The sequence below is a fragment of the Crotalus tigris genome, unplaced genomic scaffold (genome assembly GCF_016545835.1).
Source record: "Crotalus tigris isolate CLP2741 ecotype Arizona unplaced genomic scaffold, ASM1654583v1 scf7180000023718.2468807, whole genome shotgun sequence".
Taxonomy (NCBI): domain Eukaryota; kingdom Metazoa; phylum Chordata; class Lepidosauria; order Squamata; family Viperidae; genus Crotalus; species Crotalus tigris.
Genome location: NW_024100137.1, coordinates 1,068,265 through 1,080,284, shown reverse-complemented (window position 1 = coordinate 1,080,284; position 12,020 = coordinate 1,068,265). Strand labels below are relative to the sequence as shown.

The 12,020-nt window shown below is 36.2% G+C and overlaps 1 protein-coding gene across 1 annotated transcript in view; it reads right to left on the bottom strand.

Annotated features, from left to right (window-relative positions):
* The window catches only part of LOC120297890 (vitellogenin-2-like), a 28,848-nt gene that overhangs the window by 3,475 nt on the left and 13,353 nt on the right, over positions 1–12,020 (bottom strand). Inside the window, exons 12-29 of the mRNA XM_039321040.1 lie at positions 10,889–11,007; positions 10,575–10,676; positions 9,692–9,805; positions 9,418–9,604; positions 8,818–8,887; positions 8,299–8,484; positions 7,689–7,803; positions 6,938–7,115; positions 6,731–6,843; positions 5,622–6,431; positions 5,436–5,585; positions 4,371–4,424; positions 3,681–3,761; positions 2,585–2,764; positions 2,340–2,482; positions 1,412–1,550; positions 871–982; positions 57–243 (exon numbers count right to left, since the gene is read on the bottom strand). Of these exons, the coding sequence (XP_039176974.1) occupies positions 57–243; positions 871–982; positions 1,412–1,550; positions 2,340–2,482; positions 2,585–2,764; positions 3,681–3,761; positions 4,371–4,424; positions 5,436–5,585; positions 5,622–6,431; positions 6,731–6,843; positions 6,938–7,115; positions 7,689–7,803; positions 8,299–8,484; positions 8,818–8,887; positions 9,418–9,604; positions 9,692–9,805; positions 10,575–10,676; positions 10,889–11,007 (3,040 nt within the window). The remainder of the gene's footprint in view (positions 1–56; positions 244–870; positions 983–1,411; positions 1,551–2,339; positions 2,483–2,584; positions 2,765–3,680; positions 3,762–4,370; positions 4,425–5,435; positions 5,586–5,621; positions 6,432–6,730; positions 6,844–6,937; positions 7,116–7,688; positions 7,804–8,298; positions 8,485–8,817; positions 8,888–9,417; positions 9,605–9,691; positions 9,806–10,574; positions 10,677–10,888; positions 11,008–12,020) is intronic.

The window sequence follows — 12,020 nt, the reverse complement described above, 5'->3', positions numbered from 1 at the left end:
TTTCTCTTATCCTGAGTTCAGGCTAGATTATTAAAAATGCACTGGAAATTACTTACATGTCATGTGTATGGATTTCAATTAGAAGACTGTTATTTGCTTCTGTTTCGTATTTCATCAGCACCATCAGGTTTTTGCGACATGTACAATCTCCCAATACATTTATAAAACAGTTGTCAGGCAATCCTCTTGTAATGAGTTGATTGCTGAAGCTTATAATTTTTTTGCCTTCTACTACACAAACACCTGATAACAGCAAGTAAAAACGCAATGAGAGAAGAATTAAGCTTCTAATATTTTGACTATTTAGAGAAGCAGCTAATAAATTGTATTTTAGAACTTTGAGAAAATAACTTTACATTTGTGATTACAGAAACCTAATGTAGGAATCTGCAGATATTTTTAAAGGGAGATTTATTTTCAGCTCATTTTAATATTTTCTTTGCATTCTCACAGGTTAAGTTAAAGTAAGTGATGAATTTTTAGACTGGTTGGGTTTTAAATTATTTGTGAAATAAGATTTAAAGTGATTGCTCCACATCGGCTATGAAACACTTTGCGGTATACTCTTATATACAAATTATACATATGCCTTTTATTTGAGCTAGGAATAAAATTTAGATCTTAAGTTGATATGGCTTTCTCTACATATTCAAATGAATTTAAATAAATCAAATTAATTTTATAATATGATATATTTTTAAATAGTTGAAGTAGAGGAAGGAATCCTGTGAACCTTCATATGGTGTTAAATCCCATCAGCTCTGATTACTAATCATTTGGCAGGGAATTATAGGAACTGATATTCAACATCACTGAAAGGTCCACAAGTTTGTTCAGAAATTATAATAAGTACATAGCAAAACTGCTGACCATTCCGACTAGCAAGAAGCAATTTTGGAATTTCAGAGATTTTTGAAGTTTGGACTTTGGGATCCATTGGCACTGAAAATGGAAGTGTGCATCTGTCATTGTAGAGGAGATCCTGGAAAAAAATATGAAAACAAAAAAAAATAAGTAGAGCTGATACCTTTAGTTATTTTTCCCAGTGCATTTTCAATGAGGCACAAAGATTCTGTTTTTATTTACTTTATAGATACAGTTTGACAGTATACTAGTCCTAATCAATTTCCTTCTCTCATTGCTTTACCTTGACTGATTGGACAGCCAGATCTTACTGGCCTTACTGTATACATAGGAAGAATTCAGCAACACATCTGGCAGGCCAAAAACTAACCCTCAAAATGGCAATAACATTCTCCTGTGAGTCTTCCTATTTTTACACGGCTATAGAGCAGCTGTTTTCAGAATCCCACCAAAGCTGATTAGAATGAACAAGTAAATGTACAACTGACTGGTTTTTAAACAAACAAACAAAAAAAACCCCCAGTTGTCTAAAAAATGTGTAACTCACTTCTGGCAATTTCATGACCATGATACACTCGCTTGAACGTTTTAGAGCCATAACTATTGAAATTTCTTTAGGAGAGTTCTTTTGGATTTTGTGAGTGAAGCCTCCTTGGTAGGCAATTCCAGGGAGTACTGCAAGAATTCTTGACAAAGACAGAAAATGACACACAATTTAAGGGATATAGGAAGGACATTCTGTATCTAAGAAAACAACCCTCAGAACAAACTTCATAATCCACAATATATCATATTTAGTCTGCAAAGCAGGTGGATGATATTTAAAGATTGATTTGGGCAAGAACAGTTAGCAGCCTGATTTGCGTTTAGCTTTGACATTTGTTATTCTATTGCCTGCATGGGTGATAGAGTGGCAGTGGAAATGCATTTATAGGGAATCTTCCCCCCCAAAATATAGATTCATACAGCAATAGGTTATATAGATAGTTTGAAAACATCAAATAAAATGGCCAATACTCTTTCCTTCCTTAACCAATCTAGTTATTTAAAGATAGCTGCCTTTGAGAAGGAGTACTTGGTTGAGGAACCAATTCATTTATTCATGTTGATCAGGTGTAATAAAATTAGCTATTTTGTTAATAGAAATAAATGTATGAGTAATACTCATAGAGAAGGAGTAGTGTACTCCATAATTCTGATCTGCCTCCATCAAATATAATTGTTGATCTTATCAGGGGGAAAAAACTAGCTATTTTTTGAAGGCTATTCTTCTTAAAAAATGAGATAAATGCAAATTTATTCACAGATCAATTTCTAATATTGCCCAGACTTGGATACCAGAACTAGTTTGAAACACACATTTGATTAAAGCAAAGTCACCTTTTTGTTGTGAAGGATTCAGGCTCATTTAAGCACACATGCACACCTCAGCTGCTGTGGCATACAGCATTAGATCATCAGAAACATTTACTTACTGATCTATAACATAATTCACTTTCTCAGGAACCTTAGGGTACTTAAATTTTGCCTGAAGAGCTGGCTTTCCAGCAAACAAACCGGTCTCTACGAAGAAAGAAAGACTGCTGTCTCTGCAATCCTGACCAGCTCTCAAAGTTGCCTAAGAAAGAAGAAATATATCAGATATAATTTTGCTTAACGTATGTCACTGATATTTGGATTTAATGCTCATAGGGAACCAGTATGTTTTGAAAAGGCTCACCATTATTTTATGAGGGTTGAGCTCAATATAGGTGAAGCAGACCATCGGTTTAGTTGGGCGGGCGATGTCTTTCACTGTCACTTTAACTCCAGAGGAATGTTTGAGCACTACAACATCATGTCCACTTTCTTTCTTATTAACATAGAGGTAGCGGAAAGTAATGAGCATACGTCTCTCCAACTTTAGATAAAAAAAAAAATCCAAAGGAAGAAATTTATTTAAATGCTGCTCTGGGTTTAACAAGTACATTGTTTTAAAGTGACTAACATAATTACCACTAATTCCCATATGTATTAGTAAAGAGGCTCATCAGTTGATGCTTAGCTTACATAGGTCACTCTGGCATCTGGATAACTTCTGAGAGCTAAAAAGCACACCTGGAAGTTTCTCAATTACTTATCTGTTTAATATAGCCAGATAGTCTTAAACCCCAGACCCTGTAAGACTAGTTCGGCCTGACCAACAATCACATTTGACAGTAGCTGTAGTCCAATAACAATTGCAGGATTATAGGTTGTCATCCTTGCTTTCAAAGAATAATGAAGTTTGTTTGTTAGGCTTTGGGAGGGGGGTGTCTATCTCTTAAAAGTCGATCCTTAGCTACTTGCTTTTTTATTGATAACAATTGTATATATGATCATTTTTGCACACTATTAGGATCTTAACTATTTTCACTATGTACATGAAATTTCAGTTGGATTAGCAATAGCACTTAAACTTATATACCGCTTCACAGTGCTTTACAGCCCTGTCTAAGCGCTTTACAGAGTCAGCATACTGCCCCCAATAATCTGGGCCCTCATTTACCGACCTCAGAAGGATGGAAAGTTAATTCAACCTTGAGTTCGGAATTGAACTCCAGGAGTGAGCAATGAGTTAGCCTGCAGTACTGCATTCTAACCACTGCGCCGCCCTGGCTCCATTAAAACCAAGTAGCATACTAAATCTAAAATAACATCTACAAATACAATGGTAAAAATAAAATATAAACTACTTAAATCTCATTATTGCCTTTTCTGTTTCTCATGCTTAAGCCAGACAAGTAAATTTTCTTCAGGATTAATGTTTCCCAATAGAAAGGTACTTGGATACTGACCGCAGAGTCTTTTATATTTTTTTCATCAAAGTCCAGCTGAGAGTCAGAATCAGAGGGGTCATCGGATTGTTTTCCTGGCTGCTGAAATCAAAAATATTAAAGCAAATTTCAGATTATGCAGTGCCATGAACAGGGTAGCTTCCCTAGAGCAGCTTTAGAGCAGCGGAAGAAAGTCTCTCAATGAGAACAGCTTTCCCTAACCTAATGCCATCCAAAAATGTGAAGAATACACATTTATGAAGGACAAGCTAATTTGTCATGATGGCAGGGAATTACGGTATTTATATTCTCAATATCTCCAAAAGGTGCCAGGCTGAAAAACCATTCTTCTACTTCAGATTAGACAAGAAACTTCACTGCTGAAAAAGCGGTGTGGTGATTTATTTATATAGGGTTTCTGTTTGGTTTTCTCTCTTTTTTTTTTTTGACAAAGGAAAGTAATAATCAATACTTTAAACAAATGGGGCACAAACTGTATGATGAAATTATCCATCTTTTCAATAATAAATAGCAAAAGATATTATACTGATAGATGGAGAAAATGGAAAAATTTCAAGAATCAGATACCTTCATCTCAATACATTATATTTCCACCATTCCCCCAAAAAGAAATAGTGTACTGCATTGCCAATAACATCCCATCAATAGTTTTCTGGCTTTGTTTAAATTTTCTGTACTCCTATGCCTTACCTTCTCTTTCTTCACAGATCGGAAAGAATATTTATGAATCTCTTTTGGTACTCCCTTAAAAAAATAAATAAAAAAGAACACTCAGAGAAATTTTCACACTGTGCTACATAAACTATTAATTTTAAAATAATATGAATGGAAATGTTATTTCTGAATGTCCCTGAAGATCCTCTTTGAAGATCAAAATCCATGTCTACTTTGTTGAATGATTGATTAAAACTGATTAATACTGCTTTTTTATGGCTAGCCTCATTAATACTGCTTTTTTATGGCTAAAATAATAGTTTGGGATGCTTTCAAAGTTTCCATATTTGATAGAAATGCTATTTTTAAAATGAATATTCGGTGATACAACAACAGTGCCATCACTATAAACTTTCCCAAATAACTGATTTACAAGCACTATTATCTCTATCTCTTATTGCATTGTGGGCTAATTCAAAACACACAATACTGCAGGGCACAACACTACTAAATACCCAGTGCTGATTTCTCATACTCCAGAAAGCAGATGACAGATCAACATGATAAGAGAGGAACAGAAATCAACCAAATCATTGTTCTTACTTCCACGCAACTTGTTACCTTTTAAGTGTGTATAGTTGTTCACTATCATTCTGCTTTTGTGGAATTTAGAGGAATTAAATGCAGGCACACTCTTTGGTAAAATTGCTTACTGCAATACTCCATTGAAAGTCCAATAGGCAACCAGAAGTTTCACAATAGCCAGCTAATAAGATGGAGACCAACCTTCCTATTTCATGTCAAGATTTCTTGTTAAATGCTGTGTCTTATAACATTGTGTTGAAATCTCTGTGGGTGAGCTCCACTTGATGTATGTGTAAGCTAATGCTTAGCTTTCAAATTCCAAGGATCAGAACCTAGGACTAACAAGCAAGGCGACTGGGGAGTTCCTTCCTAAGTCAGATGGACTCTCATAGCTCTTGGCCAACTTGTAATTCACATTAGCCAGAAAGGATAAAGCTACACATGTTTGCTTGAATGAAACTGGTTCTGCCTCCTTGCTCCCGTTAACTAGACTCAGAGAAGTGACATTATAATTACCGTCTTGGAATCTTTATCATTCTCACTGCTCTCACTGCTTTGGCTCTCGATGGTACCCTCCTCATTGCTGCTCCTGCTGTCACTGCTGCTGTCACTGCTGCTGCTGCTACTGCTGCTGTCACTGCTGCTGCTGTCGCTGCTACTGCTGCTGTCACTGCTGCTGCTACTGCTGCTGTCACTGCTGCTACTGCTGCTGTCGCTGCTGCTACTGCTGCTGTCGCTGCTGCTGCTGCTGTCGCTGCTGCTGCTATCACTGCTGCTGCTGTCGCTGCTGCTGTCGCTGCTGCTGCTACTGCTGTCACTGCTGCTACTACTGCTGCTGCTACTACTGCTGCTGTCGCTGCTACTGCTGCTGCTGTCACTGCTGCTGCTGCTACTGCTGCTGTCACTGCTGCTGCTGCTGTCACTGCTACTATCACTGCTGCTGCTGCTATCGCTGCTGCTATCACTGCTGCTGCTGCTGCTACTGCTGTCACTGCTGCTGTCACTGTTGCTGCTACTGCTGCTGTCACTGCTGCTGCTACTGCTGCTGTCACTGCTGCTGCTGTCACTGCTACTATCACTGCTGCTGCTGCTGCTGCTGCTGTCGCTGCTGCCACTGCTGCTGTCGCTGCTGCTATCACTGCTGCTGCTGCTGTCGCTGCTGCTGCTGTCACTGCTGCTACTCTCGCTGCTGCTGCTGCTTTCACTCCTGTCATTGCTGCTGGAAGAACTCTCTTTAGACTGGGTCTGGGAAGAACCCTTTGTTCCACTATCTTGGGACTCACTACTGCTGCTGCTGCTGCTACTCTCACTGCTGCTATCCTTACTGCTGGTGTTTTCACTGGTGTCCTTGTTCTTGCTATCGTTGCTGCTGGTGGAGGTGCTGCTGCTGGTACCACCTTTCTTTTGGTCTTGTCTCTTATTCTCTGGAGGAGCAGAATCAGAGGAAGAGGTGGTGTCCTGATTTGGGTACTTGGTATCCTGGTCTTGTTTCTTCTGATCTTTGGCATCACCCTGCAACACAGTTGAAGGTTAAAATATTGCTTCTTTTAAGTTGTTCTTAAAAATTCACAGTTTCTTAAGAATTAAGAGTTTCTTCCTTGTAATATTTTGCTATATTATTGATAGAGGGAAGGTGGAATTGGACAAAATACAAATATCCATTTACCCCATGAGAAAACTGATCTTTCACATATGACTGAGATGGGCAGCTATAGAAATTGAATGAATAAACAATAAATATGGAACACCTTGTTTTATACCTAGCTAACTTAGACCTTATAAAATGTGCCTTCTCCATGTGTTATACGTACCTTCTGTTTTTCTGCTTTTACTTCTTCTTCTTCTTCGGGCACCAATTCTCTTCTCATTCTAATTTTTTCAGAGTCTAGATTGACATCTACTTGGATCTTAGTCATACCAGGATCTGCATGGATTATAAGGCAGACACATATTTTAGAAAGTGATTAGCACGAACACTTCCAAGTATACAAACTGAACATTTCACCACACAGTAATACCTGATTCAAACCAATACTTCATTTCATGTTCTGAGCACAGCACATGCATCAGTGTATACTGGGAGGGCACATATCCTCTTGTCTCAGTGGTTTTCCAGCACATGTTTACTGGGAGCCAAGCTACAGGCCAGCAACTGTCCGAAAGCTCTTGAGGTCTGCGATCACCTTTAGATTGTTGCTGAAGTGAAGATAGATATGTCAGAATTCAACAATAATAACCGACTATTTCACCTATGTCAAGAAATGGAAATCAAACTTGGGTGTTAAAGAAAATCCTAAGTCTCATAGATAGTAAAAGGTTGATGGGTCTTATGAGTAGTATGAGCAAAACCCAAAAATTGGGGGCTCTGTGCCTCTGTAGCTACCAAACTAACAGATGTTTAGGATAGAAAAAGTATGCCAATTATACTTCTATAGGTAACAGTTCTATAATAAGATGAATTTAGTTTTTTAATTATTTTTTTTCAAAGTTCATACCTTATCATTCTACATACACTATCAGAAGCTTGACAAATGTTGTCGTTTGCACATAGCTCTAAATATATTGTTTAGCATTATATTTAAAAAAGGATGTATTTGAACAAGTTGAAACCATAACAAAATCCTAAATATAAACAAAAATATGTTAAGATTTCTAAATAAGTTTACAAAAATAAAAATAGCTGTTCTTTAAGAAGTGATATCAGTCAGATTAACTGCACAGTAGACCGCCAAATATCAGTCAACACATATAAACAAATACAATATTTACTTTGATGTTGCCTTTGCCGGGTTCTTCATCCCATTCTTCAATATCAATTGGTTCTGGAATAATCGGAGCCATTTTCTCATTACGTGGGTACCTTATTACAGCATGTGCCCTATGTCTAAGTAGAAATTCAGTGAGGAGAAATAAGAAAGTGTTCTATTATACTCCGCAGTAACTTAATATACTCTAAGTTAACATGAACACAAACTCTTATATCAAAGCACCCCGAGAATGAAGTAATAAGATGAAATTTTCCTTGTTGAGGCCCAGGAGTAGAGGGAGGAAAGGACAGAGGAAAAACAGTGGTACATTTTATGGCTCTAGGCCAGATATTTAATAGACTGAGTCAAAGGTTTATGAATATTATTATATATATTTATAATTTCTCATCAAACCTACCAGAAAGAATGTTGTTACAAAGTAAAAATTGAAAAACTCAGAGAAAGAGCACACAACAAGTAGCTAGTCATAATTCTTGGTTTACACCAATTGGTAAGCTATGACTGAATTATATGTATAATATTTACAGTATACAGAAGATGAAAGCCCTACATAATGCAGCAGGTAGCATGACAAAAAGATATTAAACAAATTATAAAATAGCTTCTTCTACCTTGCGACCAGTGTATCACGCTTCTCTTGAAGATTATCAATTTCTACTTTAAATCTGTTTTGTAGCATGTCCAATGAAACATTCATTTTGAGTGCAGTATCCGAATGGATCTCGGCGGAAATTTCTATTCGATTATCCAAACCGTCTGTCTTAATTCCCCAATTCATATTTCCAAAACCATGGACACTAATAGAAGAAGAGAAATAGTAGGGTACGGTTTCAGATTATAATAACAGAGTGAAATCTAATGTCAAGAAGATTGAGGACACCACCTCAGACCAAAAGGATTTGAGTGACATGAAAGAGTGGTAAAGGTTTTGTTATTTAAGGCCTTTGAGATTAGCGGTTCCAGCCATAAAAGCAGCTTGGCTAGTTTTGACTTCTGTACATTGATTTGGTATGTCTATATGTCAGTGATAGAGAAGGTGGGGGTGGGGGTAGAGGTCATTCTGCTGCAGAATTCTGCTTACTTTATGAGGAGGAAGGATGGATAGTAGAAAAGAATGTTATTTTGCTTACCGAACTTTGCTGTCGAGTTGTGATTGTATTTTGGCTATGGTGTGATCATCCTGAGATATTTCTGATTTTGCTACAAGAAACAAACATTATTTTAAAAATGATTCAACTTAAAGACCAGGGCCCTCTAGTACTAATATTTTTTTACATGAATGTGTAATTGATGATGAATAATATAATTGACAATGGGATGGAGGGGGGGGAAAGCCAAAATAAGAATGGGAAAAGATGAAAAGATTACAGGTGAAAGATGACATTGCTTGTACTTCTATAGTTTTGTAGCAAGGAAACAAGAATAAAGCAAGATTGCCTGATAATACGCACTTTGGAAATTTTTAAGCTAATAAATGGTGTGTCATAGAGAAAGAAATCTCAATGTTGCCTTTATAAACAACAATAATACAACTACATTTTAAGCACTACAATATAATTAAGGTTATAAATTACGTATGTTTATCAGAAACATACAGAAATCTCGCTTGCTTCAGACTGGTTGGGTAACCTGCATTGCTAATAGTTTTCAGTTGTGTTATTCCTGGCCATTTGCCCCACTTTATATGATTTACCCATGCTATTTTGAATTGTGGTGATTTCCATCCTTACCTTTCCAGATTACATCTGCTCCCAAGAAAGTATTAAGATTTATTTGGAATGGTAAACCAGGAGCTGTAGGGAGAACCTGCCCCATATCTAGAACAACGTGATGGCTCATTTGAACGCTGACAAATTTGAAAAACATTTCAATAAATTTCATCCACACTTTGATCACAGCTGGTCTATACTCTTCTACCTAAAAAAGGGTCAAGAGACAAGAGGCTTTAAGCTGACTGAGATAACAATATGGATTTTATGGTGAAAATGTATTAGACATCTTTACCTTCAAATGTTGATACATTTCTGAAAGGTGGACATACATAATGTGGTTTCCTAGAATTTTGACTGACAGACCCAATGAGAGCTCTTTATCAGGTACTTCTTGGTATGATGGGAACTAAAAGCCAAACCAATGAGAGCAATTTAGTATTGGATCAGTTCAAGTATATAAAGAGCAGCGGACAATATAATGCTTTGGGTTATTATGCATCCCCCCTTCAAATATTTCACTTTACAGAAAGATATTTCCAGTTCTGACATGCTATGATTCTACAATACCTCAAGACCACTTTAATTTACAGGTAGTCCTCATCTTAACAACCGTTTGTGTAGTGACCTCTCAAAGTTACAACATCACTGAAAAAAAGTGACTTGCGCCCAGTTTTCATATTTTTAGCCATAGTAACATCCTCACAGTCGTGTGATCAGAATTGGGACACTTGGCAACAAGCTCGTATTTATGATATCCAAGCTCATGTGATTGCTGTTTGCAAACATTCCTATTGGCTTTTGATAAGCAAAGTCAACGGGGGAAATTGGATTTGCTTAATGACCACTTGATTCACTGAACAACTACAGTGACTCACTTAACAACCCAATGAAAAAGGTCGTAAAATTGGGCATGACTCACTTAACAACTGTTTTGTTTAACAATAGGAATTCTGGTCTCAACTGTAAGTCGAGGACAACCTATATTTAGATTCTATCCCTTAAATAAAGTGATCAGATGATTTACATTATCTTAAATTGCAATATCAGTCTGGGAAGAATTTTGCTACCAGATTAAAGATTTTAGCAGGGCAGCCCTCCTAATAAATCTCCTGGAATAATCTTATCCAACATTTCCTCTAACATTTATATTCAAAGCAATAAATATATAAATATACCTTTTCTTGGGTATCTTTGATCTTCTGCTTGGTAGAGTGTTGTTCAGACTGGCTAACTGATTGCTCAAACAGTTTATCTATACCTTGAACTTGCAGTGCAATCTGAAAGAAAGAAAAGAAAGAAAAAGAAAGAGAAAGAAAGAAAGAAAGGAAAGAGAGAAAGAAAGAAAGAAAGAAAGAAAGAAAGAAAGAAAGAAAGAAAGAAAGAAAGAAAGAAAGAAAGAAAGAAAGAATCATGTGTTAAGTAACATGGTAAGGTGATACTAACATCTGAAATGCTTTTTAGTAATAAACTTTTAAAATGTAATATATACCTCTAGTAGTTCAGCAGAGGTATGGAAAAATGTTGCATCTGCTTTCCAGATGATAGTTGAAGGATATCTATTGTCACCAGACATGAAGAATTTCAAGGTAACTCCATTGTTTAGTAAAGCTGTTTTAGAAAAAGAACAACATAAAGGACATCATGGAATTATTAGGTTTTTGAAATTGAAAAAGATCCTTTTGCTATTTTTGTTGAAAAACATTCCCATGAATTTATTATAGTATAAATTCTTCTTTATTGAGATAGAGTGATATATATTCTTGTTGCCACAAATATATATACAATATATATACGCATGCACAAACCCACACACCTACATACACATCCATGCACACCACAATATATATATATATATATATATATATATATATATATATATATATACATACATACATACATACATACATACATACATATATATATATATATATATATATATATATATATATTGCTGACAACTAAAAGTGCTTCCTTATCAAGTCCATCTTAAAATCTGTATTTCATGAGCCAGAAGAAGTTGGGGGGGGGGAGTTTGAAATTTTACCTGTTTGGTTAACTGAATAGGCTTAGTCCTAATTTAAGTACCAAACCAAGAATGATATTGCTACTGAGGAGCCTAAGCTAACATACGATTCTGAGAAGTTATGTTGATGCAAGCTTTTTGTGTATACCACAAATTACATATTTATTTAGATCTAAATGTAGTCATTTGCTTGATTGATGAGCAAAGCATCCAATTGGGCTCATTATGTGAACTGCATTGCAAAATAAAGTTTAGAATACAACTCCCAGATCTGGACTACAATGATTCAGACAGCTACAATATGGTAGTAAAGAGTGAGCATTTTCTATTATCTCCCTACTGCTGTCCCACAGTCCTAATCTTTATAACCCAGTTTAGCAGCCCTGGTTCTACCTAACGAGAGTTTGCAAAAAAAAAAAAAAAAAAAGTTCAGAGCCATTTTTAAGTGGCCCAGAGCAATAGAATCAACTGTTCATTTTTATATCACTTTTGCACAACCTGTAATTTCACACTTAATGTTTTGTATGATATAAAGCAAGGTTTAATTAAAGGAGATGCCTGAAGCATGTAGCCCATTTTTTTGGATCTTGCAAAATTA